This window comes from Aspergillus foveolatus (genome assembly GCF_047715535.1).
Source record: "Aspergillus foveolatus strain CBS 279.81 unplaced genomic scaffold BDW70scaffold_65, whole genome shotgun sequence".
Classification (NCBI taxonomy): Eukaryota; Fungi; Ascomycota; class Eurotiomycetes; order Eurotiales; family Aspergillaceae; genus Aspergillus; species Aspergillus foveolatus.
The window spans coordinates 70,966-87,400 of NW_027396129.1; the positions used below are offsets into that span (position 1 = coordinate 70,966).

General features: G+C 51.4%; 5 protein-coding genes across 5 annotated transcripts; 1 reads left to right on the top strand and 4 right to left on the bottom strand.

Annotated features, from left to right (window-relative positions):
- The first annotated feature begins 814 nt into the window (after positions 1-814).
- Positions 815-2,249, top strand: BDW70DRAFT_142872 (RTA1 domain-containing protein). Its single transcript, XM_073738004.1, has one exon. The coding sequence runs from the start codon at positions 983-985 to the stop codon at positions 2,006-2,008; it is 1,026 nt and encodes a 341-aa protein (XP_073592568.1). The 5' UTR covers positions 815-982; the 3' UTR covers positions 2,009-2,249.
- Positions 2,250-4,205: 1,956 nt separating this feature from the next.
- On the bottom strand, positions 4,206-6,278 carry BDW70DRAFT_153077 (fungal specific transcription factor domain-containing protein; the record flags this gene model as incomplete). Its single annotated transcript, XM_073739560.1, has 3 exons — positions 4,206-5,365; positions 5,446-6,204; positions 6,242-6,278. The coding sequence occupies 3 exons, from the start codon at positions 6,276-6,278 to the stop codon at positions 4,206-4,208; spliced, it is 1,956 nt and encodes a 651-aa protein (XP_073592569.1).
- A 2,158-nt stretch (positions 6,279-8,436) lies between these two features.
- BDW70DRAFT_171043 (Zn(II)2Cys6 transcription factor domain-containing protein) lies at positions 8,437-10,332 on the bottom strand (the record flags this gene model as incomplete). Its single annotated transcript, XM_073743103.1, has 4 exons — positions 8,437-8,901; positions 8,954-10,075; positions 10,105-10,145; positions 10,212-10,332. 4 exons carry the CDS (start codon positions 10,330-10,332, stop codon positions 8,437-8,439), a joined length of 1,749 nt encoding a protein of 582 aa, XP_073592570.1.
- Positions 10,333-11,335: 1,003 nt separating this feature from the next.
- Positions 11,336-12,818, bottom strand: BDW70DRAFT_171044 (uncharacterized protein; the record flags this gene model as incomplete). Its single annotated transcript, XM_073743104.1, has 5 exons — positions 11,336-11,413; positions 11,447-11,476; positions 11,556-12,341; positions 12,393-12,545; positions 12,621-12,818. The coding sequence occupies 5 exons, from the start codon at positions 12,816-12,818 to the stop codon at positions 11,336-11,338; spliced, it is 1,245 nt and encodes a 414-aa protein (XP_073592571.1).
- A 1,462-nt stretch (positions 12,819-14,280) lies between these two features.
- Positions 14,281-16,372, bottom strand: BDW70DRAFT_153080 (acyl--CoA ligase; the record flags this gene model as incomplete). Its single annotated transcript, XM_073739561.1, has 5 exons — positions 14,281-14,851; positions 14,977-15,401; positions 15,496-15,933; positions 16,028-16,165; positions 16,280-16,372. The coding sequence occupies 5 exons, from the start codon at positions 16,370-16,372 to the stop codon at positions 14,281-14,283; spliced, it is 1,665 nt and encodes a 554-aa protein (XP_073592572.1).
- Between the last annotated feature and the right edge of the window lie 63 nt (positions 16,373-16,435).

The following is a 16,435-nucleotide window of genomic DNA, read 5'->3' on the forward strand; positions in this document are numbered from 1 at the left end:
GTCGGTCAATTGCCGATTGGTTAGCTCGTAAGGTCCAATTCGCCTGCAGACCGTCAGGTGCAATATGAGATACACCTTGCACAGCCTTCCTCGGATCCTTTTCTCATTGGCCCAATATGGCGCTGAATTATTATCGCAGCCTTAGCATGTCATGGGCGCGAAGCATGGCGCCAAGCATTTTTACAGAAAGTACGTAACGATTGTACAGCAGAAACTCCAATACTGAAACGACTATCAATCTAGGGGTCCGTCGGTAGGAACTTGCACTCTGAGATACGATGTGATGAAGGTTTGACGTCTAGCCGCCTTTCAGCTCGACAACTTACGAGGCTGACGCTGGCGACGGCCCCAGATCACTAACTACCGGCCTCATCTCATAGGGTGAGTGAAGGTGTGCAACAAAAATAGATAAGACAGGAAATTGCGACACCGCAGGAGTAAGCACTACAATCAGCAGAAACAGCCTGGACCAGTAATCCAGAGTACAGCAGAGCACAGCGCAGCACAGCCCTGGGCCTTAGCCCTGGCTGACTGTGTCACGTCGGCAAGTGGGGAATGGCTCCAGGCTGGCCATTTCGAGATTAGGGTTGAAACTAAAGTTTACGAGAGGACCTATCACGGTACTCACAATATGAGCTTAATCTCCTAGCGCTGTGAAATGAAGATGCCTGCCTGATCCTTCAGGTTAGGTACCTCTATTTTGAATCTGGCCGAATGGGCACTGCCAGGTCGTGGCTGATTGTTGGGGATCTGATAGTGAGAAGACCAGGTATTAAAGGTCCCGATATCTCAAGCTGTCAGCATCATCATCAACAACAACAACATCAATAACAACGTCCACTACACCATTATTCGTAGCAGAGTGTCAACGGCGACTGCACTCTAGCTTCACCCTCACTTTAATTCCCCAGACCTTGCAGACAGCTTTCCTGTGCCCGGTTGGATTGTTTTCTTATTCTAGAGGTTTTCTTATTACAGATCCATGATGGAAACATTGCCAACAAACCAGACCCTCCTCGAGGACCCGTCCCTCTGCACCCTCGACACATGTCCGCTCTCCATGGCCTCTTTTGAATATATCCCCAAGCTGTGGGCGCAGATCCTGTTCATGGCGCTGTTCGGCTTGGCCTTCTTCGTCCACCTCTTCCTCGGCATCCGATACAAGGCATACACGTTCATGATCGCGATGGTGCTGGGCCTGGCAGGCGAAGTGGTCGGGTACGGCGGCCGAGTCTCGCTCCACGACAACCCGTTCAACGACGATGCGTTCTTACAGTACTTAGTCTCGCTCACAATCGCACCCGCGTTCCTGACGGCGGCGATCTACCTCACGCTCTCGCGGATCGTGGTTGCGTACGGCGAGCGTATCTCCTACTTCAAACCCAGAACATACACGATCACCTTCATCACTTTCGACGTCATCGCCCTTCTCCTTCAAGCGGTGGGTGGCGCCATTGCTTCTACTGCCGACGACGACGATAGGGATATGACCGACCTCGGCATCAACATCATGATCGCCGGTCTGGCATGGCAGGTCGCCAGCCTGCTTATCTTCATTGCCATGTCCACCTACTTCTTTCTGCGCGTGCGCAAGGCCCCGGGTGCAGACCTAAACCTCAACTTTGACTCCCTGCGCCGAAGCCGCTACTTCAAGGGCAGTCTATGGGGTCTCTCCATTGCCACGCTCGTGATCCTCGTCCGGTCGATCTTCCGATGCGCTGAGCTGTCCGAGGGATTTGACGGCAAACTGGCCAACGATGAAGTTACATTTATGATCCTTGAGGCGGCAATGATCGGGATTGCGGCTATTTGTCTGACGGTGTTCCACCCCGGTGTTGTCTGGAAGGGACAGTGGAATCAGGCGGTTTGGTCCACTCGGGGTAAGAGTGGGAAGACTTATGCCAAGGCTTCAACTGCAGACGCAGATTCGGAGGTTTCGTTAAGGAGCATGGGCATGCAGACGCGGACGGCTTATCCGGAGACGTCTTATCAGCCCTACAACCCCTAGATATGCGGTGACTCAGGCTGTCGTGTGGTTAGTGTTGAGAGGTTGATTGGTTGGTTGTTTGCTTATGGGCTTATGGGTCAGAATCCTTTACGGTATGAAGCGCTTAGTTACGTGTTCTCCTGGTTATCTTTTTCCCTTTTGTTTTCTATTATTTTGATACACATGATATCCAGTTATTTTGTTCCAATAGAAAGTCCAGCGATTTATACTAGAATTAAATTTGAACTGAAATGACTGATCACTTTTACGGGGTACTCTGCATCATAGCATCCTGGACCTGAACCACACTAAGGAGCTGACATAGCAGGTGGGATTAGCGGCGTTAAGGGATTTAGAAGGAGTGCAGGTGGAGATGGTGTAAGCCATCAGCCGCAGCAATGCCCCATTGGCGAGAGCTGGAGACCGAAGCAATCGTGAGCTGAAACTCGTTTGAAATCACCCTCGCTGTTAAGTGGTCCAGAGCGCCATTCCTTCAAGTCTGCAAGTGGCCCCGGTCATAGAGTGGTGGGTCATAAACGGGATGAATCCGTAAAGTGGGAAAATGAGGCAGACCTCGCACCATCATTTACTTCTCAGGAAAGCTATCCTTGCATGCTCCCTGGCCTCTTCAGCTCCTCACAAAACCTACCGCGCGATATCCCCCCCAAACCATATTTTTGATGTAGCCTATGATATGACTCATCCCAACGAGTGATTGATCTATCTCGCGCACCAGATACTCGGCTACCATACGAGACGAGACCTGTATTTTCCCTGACCAACCGGGGCATAATCCTTGTTGTTATAGAGGATGTATTATGCTGTTGACGCTACTGCTTTCTATAGTCAACTTCTGGCGGTGGAAGACGAATTGGGTCTCGGCGTTGGGTTTGTTGGGGGTGAGCGTATCTATAGTAACATGGCGGTTGGTGAGTATTAGATACTCGCAGGCCCGGAATGACTATCTCTCCGACTCGGCTCTGACTTTTCCGTCTCAGTGTTCATTTCATCGCTGGTCGGTATACCAGGAACTGCTCCAGCAGCGCATAGAGAGTCTAACAGAAGTCTAGGTCCGCCGTCGCTGATTTGATGTACCGCATGCTTCAGCGAGATTATGTGGCCTAGACGCCAGTTCGTATGGCACCCAAATTACCTAATCGAACAGGTAAGGATGAAGAGTAGAGTAAGTCTTAGGAGTCACGCTTACTATGACATCCAAGCCGTCGCCACAAGTAGTAAAGCAGGCCCACAAAGGAGCCCCAGAGCCTCAGGACATCGTCTCTGATAGCGATAATGCTGCTGAGCCGGATACGTTGTATTATGCTGATAGACGATAAGAGTTTCATTTGATGTTTGATTTCGCCCACCCTGACAGAGGTTGATGAAACGGGTCTCTGAAGCCTACTAGACCATCCTTTCGGGGGCTCTGGCCTTGTGCATCTGACTCTCGTCCGATATCCTATTGTTTCTCACCAATGTTTTGGCGTAGGGTTCCTGATATGATACAAAAGCACTTTTTGAATCTAGATACACATGGCTTCCTAAGTCTCCGTATTTGTTCCGTAGCTGCTGATAACTCGCAAGTCATCCATTGGCATACTGCTCCCCTGACTGAACGAGCCGTGATTCCCATTTGAACGAATGGTTCATAACAGAGTTTCCGACAGATACAAAGTTTGTCTCTTGAACTCAGGAATGAACTTATTCGCCCAAGCGCGTGCTGTCTGCACGCGCTAGAGTGCTCTGAGGGAATGGCCAAACAGTCTGGCCTCGATAATCGGAGGAAAGCATTGCCACATAGCTATTTGACGGCATTTGATGGCTAACGGGCCAGATTATAAAAGAGCCAATCTTGGTCCCGTCCTAGATCGTTTTAGCTCTAGTCGTGTTTCTGGATAGATATATGTTTACATATATTGCCGTAAAGAATCCTTTGGCTCGAGAGACACTTTCCCTTAAGTCCTACCTGCGTTGGAAAGGAAAGATACTGATCTTCTTCACGCCAAAGCTACTGCAGCTACCACATGGGGTCGCTTCAGTCACCCAGGCTGTTGGTTACCACGAGAAATATTATATGGAACCGCAATTAACACCACATAATCCGTCGTACAGCTTCTCTGTCGCTTCAAATTCATCACGGCATTGAAACTGCGGATTTACACCATTGACCCTTATGCTATGCTGTCGGACGACGCGTGTGAAATGTCTCTTCGAAGTGTCAGGACTCTTGCGGGCACTTGATAATGGATAGATCTCTTGCCTGGAACGAGGTGTCTAGTGTCTTTAGTGCCACTTCATGCGCACGAAGGACGGCTCCGCAGCCCTGCTTTGCTAGATCAATTGCCCCGACCTGGCCTATCTGATTCACGACTGAGAGAAAGTCGAGACTTCCGTGGAAAAGGTAGGTCCCAAATACGAAGGGGATAAACGACAAGTCCTGGTCCAGGTTTAGTATTTGTTTGATAGCATCCCCAGCAGCGACGGAATGAGCTGTGTATGCGAGCGGAGCACAGCTTGCATCAACCAGACCAACTGTGGCTGGGTCCCAACCCCGGTGCAGAAGGATATGTAGAACCTGGATTAGATACTGGCCGTACGCTACAGCGACTTCAACCCGTCGCAGCTCGGTCTTCGTCAAGCTTGCGCGGGAAGCCGAGTCGCTGAAGGTGGGCGAATATGCTAACATGGACAACTCATTACTGCAAATGTTGGTCGGTCCCTGGACAGCCTGTAGAATGTGGAGACTGTACTCGCAGTCAGCGAGCGCTGCCTCAATGGTGCCGGTGAGGTAGGATCTATCGAAGCCTCCCAAACGCGGATGCTGGTTTCTTGAGCGCAACTCGATGATGTCGCCAAGGATCGCCATTAATGGGAGAAAGTATTCGAAGAAAGTTGTGCCCGTTATATAAGTCGGAGGCCCAAAGATGCGTGGTGGGATATCCTCCAACGGTATCTGGTCAAGATTTTGCCAGACTCGTTCAGGCAATGGACACAGCACCTGACACTCCGGATCAAGTATGTGCAGTGGTTCGTTAAAAGACAGGGCTAGGTGTCGATCGAGCGAATAGACCAACCAAAAAACCCTCCTTCGTTCTTCGTGTTCCTCGCGCGCAGTCAAGGACATCTGCTGCCGGGACGGTGTATTCTCCGCTATTCGTGCTTCGGAGTGGAACCCCAGCCTCTTCACCAGGCGCACAGCTCTGTTCCACCATTTGAGACACTCGTCTTTGAATTCGGTGGCCGAGACTACGCATGTCAACAGGACGTAGCTAAGCACGTCATCGACACCTTGCTCGACCTTCCCGTCACAGACAGCAGAGGGACTAGTGTCGACGCTCGTGCCGTATAAGGGCATGTCGGACAGTGGTAGCCACTCGTCTGCCGGAAGGATTATCAGCTATATCCATCTGGGGCTATTTCTGAGAGGCGGAAATTATACGGGCGAGCTGGAGACTTACCAGCGGCTTGATGCCAGGTCTCGCAGACTCTGGCCCGCAGAAGCTTCATCGAGAGAAAATACAAACGTTGCGTGACCCGTAGACGCGTACTCGAATCTGGAAAGATGCCCAGATTGGCCGTATGTGAGACGCACCAGAGGATTATCATCAGGAGAGCAGGTGAAACCGGGCGCGGGTTTGTCTCCCGCAGGAGCGACTGCACTCGAATGATTGGTGAAAGCACGTACGGACAGCCAGAGATTGAACCTCCCGTCTCTGAATCCGCGAAGTATATGTCAAGGAGTTTACATGCATCTTCTGCTGTCATTGTTCCTTGCAGGAGCGGAAGCACCGGGTTTAGACATGAATAGCGGCAGCTGGGAATACTGTAGACCTTGGTACTCGACATCGCAACAGACGATAAATTCAGAGGGAAGTAACTGCAATTAGGAATACGCGTTGCCGAACCCTGGATCGTCGCCTTGTCCAAGTACAAGTGATCGTCCTGGACGTTAGCGCTGGAGCAGAGCCCGTCAGCCCTCACGGGCGTATTCGGACAGCTCCCATTTCCATCCCGGTCTGACTTCGCGCATAGTGATGCTCTATCAATATCAGGAGGACCTTTACCAGAAGCTGTCGATACCGGCGAAGGGTAGGTCCTTGCTCGCATACCAGCGTTCGCGCTGCGCTTGGATTGATGGTTGCTCGTCTGGGACCTGGGTTTTGGACCGCGTTTCTTGACGGTGCGCTCATACTGGCAGGCGTAGTTGAGTTCTGTATCTGTCAGAAGCGAAGAGATCCAGCGGAGATGGTGTACATACTATCGCAGCGCCGGCTTCCCACGAAACGACCATCGTCAGACCATTCTCATCCTCGGCTTCGGCAGGTTGGAAAAGTGGCTTACCAGGGCAGGCCGCCGCTGCAGCGCGTCCGGGAGTTGTTGCATCGATCACAGGCTCTCCGAACCCTATCTAACGATTTATCCATGCATTCCAGTTCGCAGCCGGCGCTTTGCAAGGTTTGCATGGTGGCTGAATAAAATATGTTAACTGTTTAGGCGTCAGACACTTAGTCTTTGTGGCCTGGCTAGAGGCGAGGATACCCGTGATGATATACCCCCAGGCACATCAGGCTTTTTAAACGGGATACGAAGGGATCTGTTCATCTTGACAAGTCAGACTCCTCAATTTTCACGGCAATGGTACTCGTACCCGAGACTAAAGATATTAAACGAACGTCCTAAATCCTAGCGAAACTCACCAAAGAAACTAGCAATCCTTGATCTGCACGCGCACTCCCAGATTGGTGGTCTTCCGTAGCCCCAGATTAATTGGTTCTGCACCCTGACCTAGCTATTACGACGACAACGAGAAATCTGGGGAAGCGTCGGGGTCTCCGTGTGGGGAAACCCAATCTAAGCATCCAGCATGGGTCGTGGTATCCACTGGCTAGAGATGGAGTTGAGGTCCGCTCCTGTCCGAACCCTGCCACAAGAGAAGAGCTTGCTCCTCCAACTCGGACATACGGACGCGTAACCTTGAACTAGCGAATGGAATGTGTCTGAGTCCGAGCGACTGGGCCAGAAGCAGTTTGCCGATTCCCTTATGCCCGGCTAGCGCGCTCTGGGGTCTGTCGTCTATGGGTCTCAATTGGCGTAGAACTAAGCGAGTCTATTGTCTGCTAGTGCCTGTCATGAAAAGCATTCTCAAAGAACTCCTGCCAATAATATCCTCCGTCTCTCGGTGTGGTTCAACCCGAGACTGGCTTCGCTAGGGTTCCCGACTGGGCAGAGTCGGGCTCCGGGCTCTCGCCCGTTGTGATAATCAGCTTCAGGAATAGTCTTTTGCAACGGCCGGTTTGAGCAAAGTTTGACTACTGTGAAGGGCCCACGATTACGCGGGTGGGCGGCATCCCCAAACCCAAGCAAGCTGCATGGTAGGCATATTCTCAGGGGCAATCAATCTCTCATGAACCGAAGCCTCTTTTAGACCCGACACCCTGTTGCTCACCGGTTACTGACTCCTTATCTTACCGCGGCTAACGGCCCCGAAGTACCTTTCAGTTAATATAGATCCTGGCAAGCGACTGGTGGAAAACGGGATCGACTTCGGCCTGTCATTGCACGAGGTCCGACGATCCCTGCGCGCCGAGGCGCCTTCGTCTCCAAGCGCACAGCAAATGCGCTAAGCCAGGCTGCCTGCAAGGCTGGTAGCAAACGCCTGCTATGGTAGGCTGGCAGTGCAAGAACTACCTGTTTGCACCCCTCAATGTGCGGAGAACCCTGCATCTCTCGCTTGCCACGGACGGTTCCTCTCGGCCATCGGGGGAAAGGAGATGGATCTGTCCTTGCAAAAGCACCAAGTCCGGTTCGGGATCCTGCAAAGGGCTGGAATTTTCTGATTTGTTCCTTGCCAGGTCTCGGGGTGGGTTTACACCGATGTACAACCTGCTTATGCCGTAATGTGGTGGTATTAGGGAACTATACCGAGATCCAGCGCTTAATACTCGTTTTCCTTGCAGAAGAAAGTCTCGGTGATCCACTTCGAACACGCAAAGCACAATAGTGCTCCCGCTTGGAACAGATTTCGGCACTGTTAGAAGCTCAGATAACGCAGATACGCCACGGAAGGCAATCATCGCCAGTCTGCCATTATAAATTCAGGCATCTAACTGCGCCATATTCTTCAGCAGACCGTTTAGGAGTGTTGCGCGCTAATCCTCGTTCGCAATGAGCGATATAGTTAGGGCTCGTCGGGGCTCATAGGACCTGGGTTACATGGTCAAGGATGTTCCTTCTGACGCCATCATCAATGGAACATGTAGACTACCTGCTGCTTTGATTATTGAATCTACTGTGTTTACAACCATGCTTTTCATCGTCTACTTGTTTCCTGAGAGGAATATCGGCTAGCCAGCCCAGTATGCGCCTGCCGTTATATGATTTGGTAATCGGTACTAATCCACCTCGCCCAGAAGGGGCACGAGGCATTTATCTAGAATTCCCGCACCAGCCTATGTAACAATTCTAGTAGGGACGATCTTCATACTCGCCAGAATAACCCGTGTAAGAGGCAGTAATGCTGACACATCCAGTGTCCCCGCCTCTTCCTCCTTGAGCAGCTCCTTCAGCGTCTGCGTCAACCGTGCCTTTTGCCCCCCCGGCCTTGTTGATGTGGAGGCTGACTCTGCTGCTATACGAATTGCATAGTCACGCGCCTCAAGCCACTCTCTCAAACTACACGATCGCCACATACACTCCGGCGCTGGAAGTGGTAGAGTCAACACGACTTCGTCGTGCAAGGGCTCGAAGTAAGCGCTACTGAGCTTCCCCGCTCGAGCACCGAGTATGTTGATAACGTTAGCAAAGAAGATGTTTCGACGGAGCGACTCAGCGAACTTCCATCGTTCCCAGTTAAGTTCGGCGTCGTGGGTTGTTTCTATCGCGGTGCGGTCGTGTGCGTACAAGCAGCGGATCATCTAAGCATTGTAAGCTGACACTTCTGTCGGGAACGAATGGAGAGACACCTACCTTTAAGAGAAAAGAGCAATGTAGTTCTGCCTCTCGCTCCGATTCCTCTTTCTGTTTTTCCAGCCCTTCCTCCATATGCCTGGATAGCTTGACCGCGGCAGGCGGGAAATTTTCTCCAAAGAGGCCGAGTGTCTGATAAATGCAGACCGCGTGCACGGCCGCAAGACAATTTTCAGGCGTATCCAGAAAGGACTGAAAATTACGGACTAACTTGTCCCGCTCGTTGTTGATCAGAGCATCGACGAATCCATAGTTTGAACCAAACGAGCCCGCGTAAGCTGAAACACATGCTAGCGCAACGCCCATGGGTTTCGCCATTCCGCCCATGGAGCAGCGGTAGAATCTGTGGTGCACGAAGGGAGACCAGTGGTCGCGCTGGAGAATTAGAGACGAATACTCGCGGAGGGTGGAAATCAGCTGTTCATACAGTCGCTCAGTGTCATAACCAGCTTCCAAATACGGGAAGAAATCGCTGGCGAAGATGAGCTGTGCTGAACTGTTCAGATTGAAGCCAACATAAGAGAAGCCGCGATAGCTCTGTCCAGAAGCGTTGGGTATAGAACTGCCGGTGTTGAAAAGTGAGGACATTGCAGCGTTTGAATTGGCATTCGGGTTCTCTGGAGAGAGCGTTCGGGGCCCTTGTCCTTCAACAGGATAATGCGCTGATCCTGCGGAGGAATAGCAGCCGCCTATCGAGGCGAGAATCTCCTCGTCCTGGCCAAATGACTGTGACGACTGGGAGAATTCTTGGTTCCACGAGATAGAAGCGAGAATGTCTGGATTCTGGAACGTATCCGTGAAGGTATCTGCCCCGGTCATCGGGTCAACAGTGGCAGAAGCAAATGCATCCCACGCTGCAACGTCGTTATCCCCATTCAGCCGCGCAGTCTCTGTATAGGGTATGCTCTGCAACAGTGACGGCTCGATAGTCGTGGCTAAGCCCGCCGACGACGTCGAGGAGATCAATGACTGGCCTGGCGAGTCCTGCCCCTGATCCGTGGCATGCAGCACTGGCACCGCAGACTGCGGGTACCGACACTGAATCCCGAGCTGGAGACAACGACTGCACGCAGGCCGAGTCATGGAACAGCGCAGCTTCTTCTGGGCGCATGTCCACAGGATCTGCGCTTTGAGAGGCGCCCTTTACCGACGGCTTTTATGTAACGCCGGCGATGGCGGTCTCGAAGGTCACCTATTATCATTTGTAAGGATTTCTTTCCTTGTTCTCAATCACTTTGCAGACAGATGTGTAACGTACGGCGGCTATATGCCTTGTTACAAATTCTACACCGGAAGTCGTCAGCTAGGGTTAGCGGCTGTGATGCAGGAGTTGCCCGTCTATCCCGGCCTGTACTCGGATGGTATTTTTCGTCATTCATTCTGAGAGCTCTTTCTTGGTCTGACAGAGAAAAATGGGGGGAGATCCGGTCAATCTGTCAATCTCGGCGTTAGCCTTAATTCAGCAAATAGTCTAGGAGCAAGACGGTCTAGCTTGTGGCCCAAGTGTGGAGATTCGTGGCTGCAGGCAAGTTGGAGAGCCTCTATGAGACATAGAATCCAGATTGGAGGCCCTGTAAAGCCGGATTTGTAAGCCCAGGCTTAACCAGCTTGTACTAATATTACTAATAAATCTATTGCTGGCCATGCTGACGACAGTACTGGGGGTGTGTGGTTGGCAGATTACTGTATTTAGAAATGATACAGCACGCTCTATATTCAATATTGGTACACAACTAGGGAGAAAACAGAAGACAGCAAGACCGCCATATGTAGAATCCAAAGACGACCCTGGGCTCGATTTTGTCTCGATTTGACTTTTAGGGCCAATGACGGTGAAAATGAGCCACGGCTGGCCATTAACCTCAGGAATACATGACTATTCTACTCTCATAACGTGCTTAACAAGCAAGGATCCTTGACGAGCCCTAAATAGGAAGAATGCCTGCTCCTCACTGGTAAAGTAGCTATCCTTGCTAGTATCGTCCTGCACTTTGCCCACGGGCGTCCACATAAGCTTAAGTTATGATAGACCTCTAATCTTAGCTCTAATTATGCACTGCACATTTAAGTACACCGATCGGGGCTATTTCAGGACCGGTCGCGCCTCACAACGATTGTTCTAGGCGTTGGTACGACTATCCGCATTTGATGACTGATTGATTGAGATCTTGTTCTGTCTCCATGTAGTTACGTGTCCTTGTCGTTGCAGCCTCTCGATTTGCAATCTACTAGAGGCTGGCAAGTCCCATACATCAGTGAATGGATACATTGCCTCTTTCTACCAGATATGCTAGTTACAGCTCTTCTTCTGCAGAATCAACGCAGAGCACAACTAAGGTAAGCAACTACAAGGTCCCTAGGAAACATAACAGCAGGTACTTGTCATCCAACACACTCCCAAACCACAAATTTCGGTCCAAACCCCTTGCCCGCATTAGCCGCTCTACCGAGTGCATCCGTCTTTTACAGAAGCACGACATTTTCCGGATAGACCTTCCCCAAGACTGCAAGTGCAACAATCCCCTTTACGGCAGTATTAACATGGAATCTGCCACTCGAGGCCGTGGTGAGTCCGGACCTACCCCTAGCCCTGATCACAGACATGAATCTCATGCGCCGCATGGCGGATAACACTGTTCTCGAGAACAGAGTCGCCGCTGCTGCTGGGGCCATAGGAGTACCGCTTTCCGCGCGCAATCTGGCCGAGATCAAGCGATATATTCTGACCATTGTCCAGTTCTATGCGAAGATCAAGTTGACGAATCTGGAGAGATTGCTGGCCTGTCTCAAGCGCAGGGGCGAGAGCGAGGCTTGCTACCTGCACGCGCGGGGACTCAGTCTGGGGGGCTGTCACTAGAGACGGTGAATTGACAGTCCCCAACGGAATTTCCAGCTTCGGAGCGGAGTGGTAGTCCGCGAATTCGTAGTCGAAGATAATCTCCTCGTGAGAGGGAGCGACATGTGCTGGGAAGTACTGCAGGAGGTGTAGCGGCGTCTCAACCCCCGTAGAATCCGTGAACAAAGCCGGAATGGTAAGTCCCTGCTTGTACTGGAACCCATACCCCATGCTAATACTACTAGTAGTAGTAGTAGCAGCAGTAGTCGCAGCAAGTCCCGGGACCAGAAGAGCTCTCGCCAATTCGACAACGTGAGTCCGGGCAACCTGCTTCGTGAACATTCTTGCCATGAACTTCTCCCTCGCGGCTGCCATGAATCTCAACCCTCGCACTTTGATTTCACCGTCCTTATCAACGGAGTCGGTAATGGGGATTCGAACATCCTCGTAATTCGCAGACGGGAGCAAACTATCCCTCAACAACACCATCTGGTGCATATACTCGTTGAACAACTGCATGAGATGCGGTTTACTCCGCGGTCCGAACATGAGCTGCACATTTTAAGGGATGAGAAGGTGTCCCTCGCATCTGCTGCGTAGTACGAGGTCCAGGCTCTCATTGTTGTCGGTGTCCGCTGTTGCCCACTGTACGAGACTCTGTCCGATATGGTTGGCTTGCCCACGGATCTCGGCGCGGGTTTGGTCCACTTCGCTGCTGCTGCTGCTGCTCGGGAACGGAAGGGAGGACTCGCGGGTCTAGGTAGAGAGGAGAGCAGCGATGTTGGCTAGGAGCTGGGTGCGCGGTGGCGTGGCTGACGGGTCGGGGGCTACATGGTGAATGACTGTATTGAACAGTGGTGCAAAGCCATGGACGAGCTGGCGGGGGGTGTAGATGCCCGGCATGATGGTCCATTTTGTGCTTGTGACGAATGCGGCTGGAACTGGAGGAGCTGGGGGTGCGATGGATTCGCCAACTTGGATGTTCCATGGTCTTGGGACGCAATATGCTCGGCTCGCAGCAACGGCCATTTGTGGAATCATCGCGGGATCGTGGCTGGGGTTATTCAACTTTGGTGGAAGTACGAAAAAGCTGCTCCCAGAAGAGCTCAAATAGACCACGTCGGAGACTTTATTCCAAGCTTGAAGAGATACTTAAATCAAGAGCTGCGGAGCTTAAGCTTCAAGCAATGGGATGGGATACATCTCGGAGCAAAATGGTCATGGCCATACATCTCCGAGACAAACCAATCGGAGGACAGTGATCATGATGATCTTTCCAGCATGTGCAGCCGTTATAGGTGACTGTATCAGTAGGTTTTGACTCTTCTCTAAGGGTAACTGTAGCTAGGTTTGTTGGCTTGGAGCGGGAAAATTTGTCTGACGGGCCTATCAAATCTCGGTCTTATCCTCTTTGAGTGAGCTTGTCACTATTCTCCTTGCTAGCTATATCCAAATACCATGACATTCCCATCGTTATTATCACTATCATCCTATCAGACTCTTACACCACTCTCTTTACCGCCTCTCAATCACAGCACACGACATAGACTCCGTCATGACACTCAGTATCGCAGTCTCAGCTGAGAGAAGCCTCTACCCAACACACGGTACCCTAACCTTCATCTCGAAATCTGATCTCGTACTCGTTCAGGCCTCGCCCGGGTCTTCAATCTCCTACTCCTTTAGCTAAACCAAAACCAAAAACCTGAGACTAACGCCGTCTTCCTAACCCGGTCTGTGTGCAAACTGTAAATTGCAGGAGCCCATCTCTGCTCTTGGAGACTTGATCACTCCAATGTTCCCATATCACAGACCTCTCCGGCCAGAGAAGTCGTTTTCGACTGTGGCGTGACTGGATGAGGCTGGCAGTGTTTTAGGTTTCGGAATGAGGAGGTTTGGTGATGCACTGCGTGATTGAGGTATTTCTTCTGTTGGACGTCCTGGATTGAGAAAATGATTGAGACCTACAGCGAAGGGAATTGGGTAGCGCTTTTGTGCTGGAACCGGTTTCTCCAGTACTGTTACTTTAGTGATATAGAAAAATTCCATGGTTTTGTGAGTAACTACGGCGGAGGTATTTCTGCATCGGTATCATGATGGCTACTCCATGACACTCTGATATCAAAGCAATAGGGACTTGAAATTCCAGATCGTGTGGTTTTCTCCTAGTTAACATGCGATATTCTAAGGCAAGGTAGCGTGCATATGCGTTCCAAAACGGACTATATTCACCATTAAATCCTAATGATGATTGCTAAGCGATATAAGAAGACTGATAGGTAGTGTCCGCTACAACGCCAAATAACATGTATTATATTCCTAAAGTATCCTGAAGTGAACGCTAAGTAACAGCAAGATGAATAAATATGATACCGAGTAACTAAACCAAGGGGCTCTCCGCCATAGGTACGGTATGTATCACCTAGCCTAGCATCGTGGTATACCCCTAGCGTCCCAGAGGACGAAGCCAAACATGATATAGTGTAACATGTTACAACTTCGCCTTATCCTCTCCCGCACCCTCCCTCCCCTTACTCTCCCTCTCAGCCTCCTCCCTGAGCATCCTTTTCAGGATCTTTCCAGAGGCATTCTTGGGGATCGCTTCCACGAACCTCACACCCCCCGTCAGAGCCTTATACTTTGCCAATCGTTGCTCTAAATACTCCTTGACCTCATCCTCTGTCAGCCCCTCACCCTTCCCGGGTCTTCTAGCCACATACGCGCGAACCAGCTCACTCCCGTCCTCCCTTTTATCCTTGATTCCAATGACCGCCGCATCAACGATAAGCGGGTGGGAAAGCAGCACAGCCTCGAGCTCCGGCGGCGCAACCTGGAACCCGCGCACCTTGATAAGTTCCTTCTTCCGATCGACAATGTACCATTTCCTGCTGGTGGCGTCGCAGTATGCAATGTCGCCTGTGTGGAACCAGCCGTCCTCATCAAAGGATTCCGCATTCGCAGCAGGGTTGTTGAAGTACCCCGGCGTAACGGTGGGCCCGCGAACGCAGAGCTCGCCGCGCGTGTTGTAGGCGGAGATATCCTTCCCTTGATCGTCGACTAGCCTAGCACCCCACCCATTAGCCAACCAGCCGTGGAAGGTCAACGGGGAAGAACAGAAACGAAAAGAAAAAAAATAAAAGAACAATAAAAGAAAGGAAGTAAAGAAGAAAAAAAGAAAAAGGCATACTTAGCCTCCAAATTCGCAATTAGCCTCCCCACCGACCCGGTGTCATCGGTTTCCGGGTAAATAAAGGATGTCGCAATGCAGGTTGTCTCAGTCATGCCCCAGACCTGCGTGAATGGGGCGCCAGGACTGAGGAGTTTGCGCAGTCTCCCCTGGATGTTTTTATCCAGTGGCGCTGCGCCGCAGGTCGCACTCCGCACAGAGCGCAGGTACGGCTTCTCGTATGTCATGTCGTTCTTCAGCAATGCGATGGCGAGGGGCGGGACCAGCGTCAGATCGGTGATCTGGTACTTTAAGCAGGCTTGCAGGTAGAGCGCGAGATGAAATCGGCGCATCAAGTGTACTGTATGGCCTGATTTCAGGGCGCCGACGTGTGTGCTCGGTGCGACGGCGGCGTGGAAGATGGGTGTTGCGAAGATATGCCTTCTCTGCTCACCGCATCGCATCAGCACTCCTTTTTCGTGTTTGTGCAGAAAACAGGGTAAAGAAGAAAGAGTAAACAGGGGACGTTGGGAGGTATACTTCATAATCCCGCGGGTGGATCTGGAAGACAAGCTCCTGCTGCGCGATAAGATTCCTATGCGTGTTCGTCACGGCCTTCGGGAGCCCCGTCGTCCCCGAACTAAACAGTCTCGCAGCGGCCGTCGTCTTTGATTTGACGTCGTCATCGAACTCGACCCAGCATTCCTCGCCATGATTATAAAGTTCCTTCCAGGAGACTCTGCCCTCTGGAACCGCCTGCTCAGGCAGGGGGTTGAAGATCCGCACACTGCTCTCCGGGATGCCCACGACCTTCGCAGCCTCCAGCACCGGACCCAGGATCTCTGGCTCGGAGAGCACAAATCGCACGTCTGCTGTGCGGAAATGGTGCGCCAGTTCGTGGGAGGTGTAACTGGGATTCGTTCCTGTAAAGATCCCGCCGACACCGATGGTGGCGAGGACGAGCATCGAGTAGTATATCTTTTCGTTTCTCAGTACTATCCCAGAAGATTTCTTAGAAAAAAAGAAAAAAATAAATAAAAAAGTGGAAAGAGGAAAGAAAAGAAAGACGCACATCGTTGAATGAATGGATGGCAACACAATCCCCCTCCTTTACGCCCCAGGCCCGCAGCCCCGCGATGAGCTGGCGGATTATCGTGCGCGCTTGCGCGAGCGATATTGAACGGGCAGGGTTAGACACATCGACATAGACCTGTAGTACACATAGTCAGCGCCTCAATGCCTCATACCCAGTGTACTCGCAGTGTTGCCCATGCCAAGAGTCTAGACAACGGCTGAAATCGCCAAAATGCGGGGGCAGACGAACCGGCTTATTGGGGTCATAGGAGGGGTCGGCGAAGATATAGGTCAGGATATCGGTATTGGGGATTGGAACACGGAGATCTGGTTCGAAAATCATTTTCTTGATAGAATACCCAAATACTGACGACGAATGGGAGGGAATGTGAAGTTGAATGTAGAG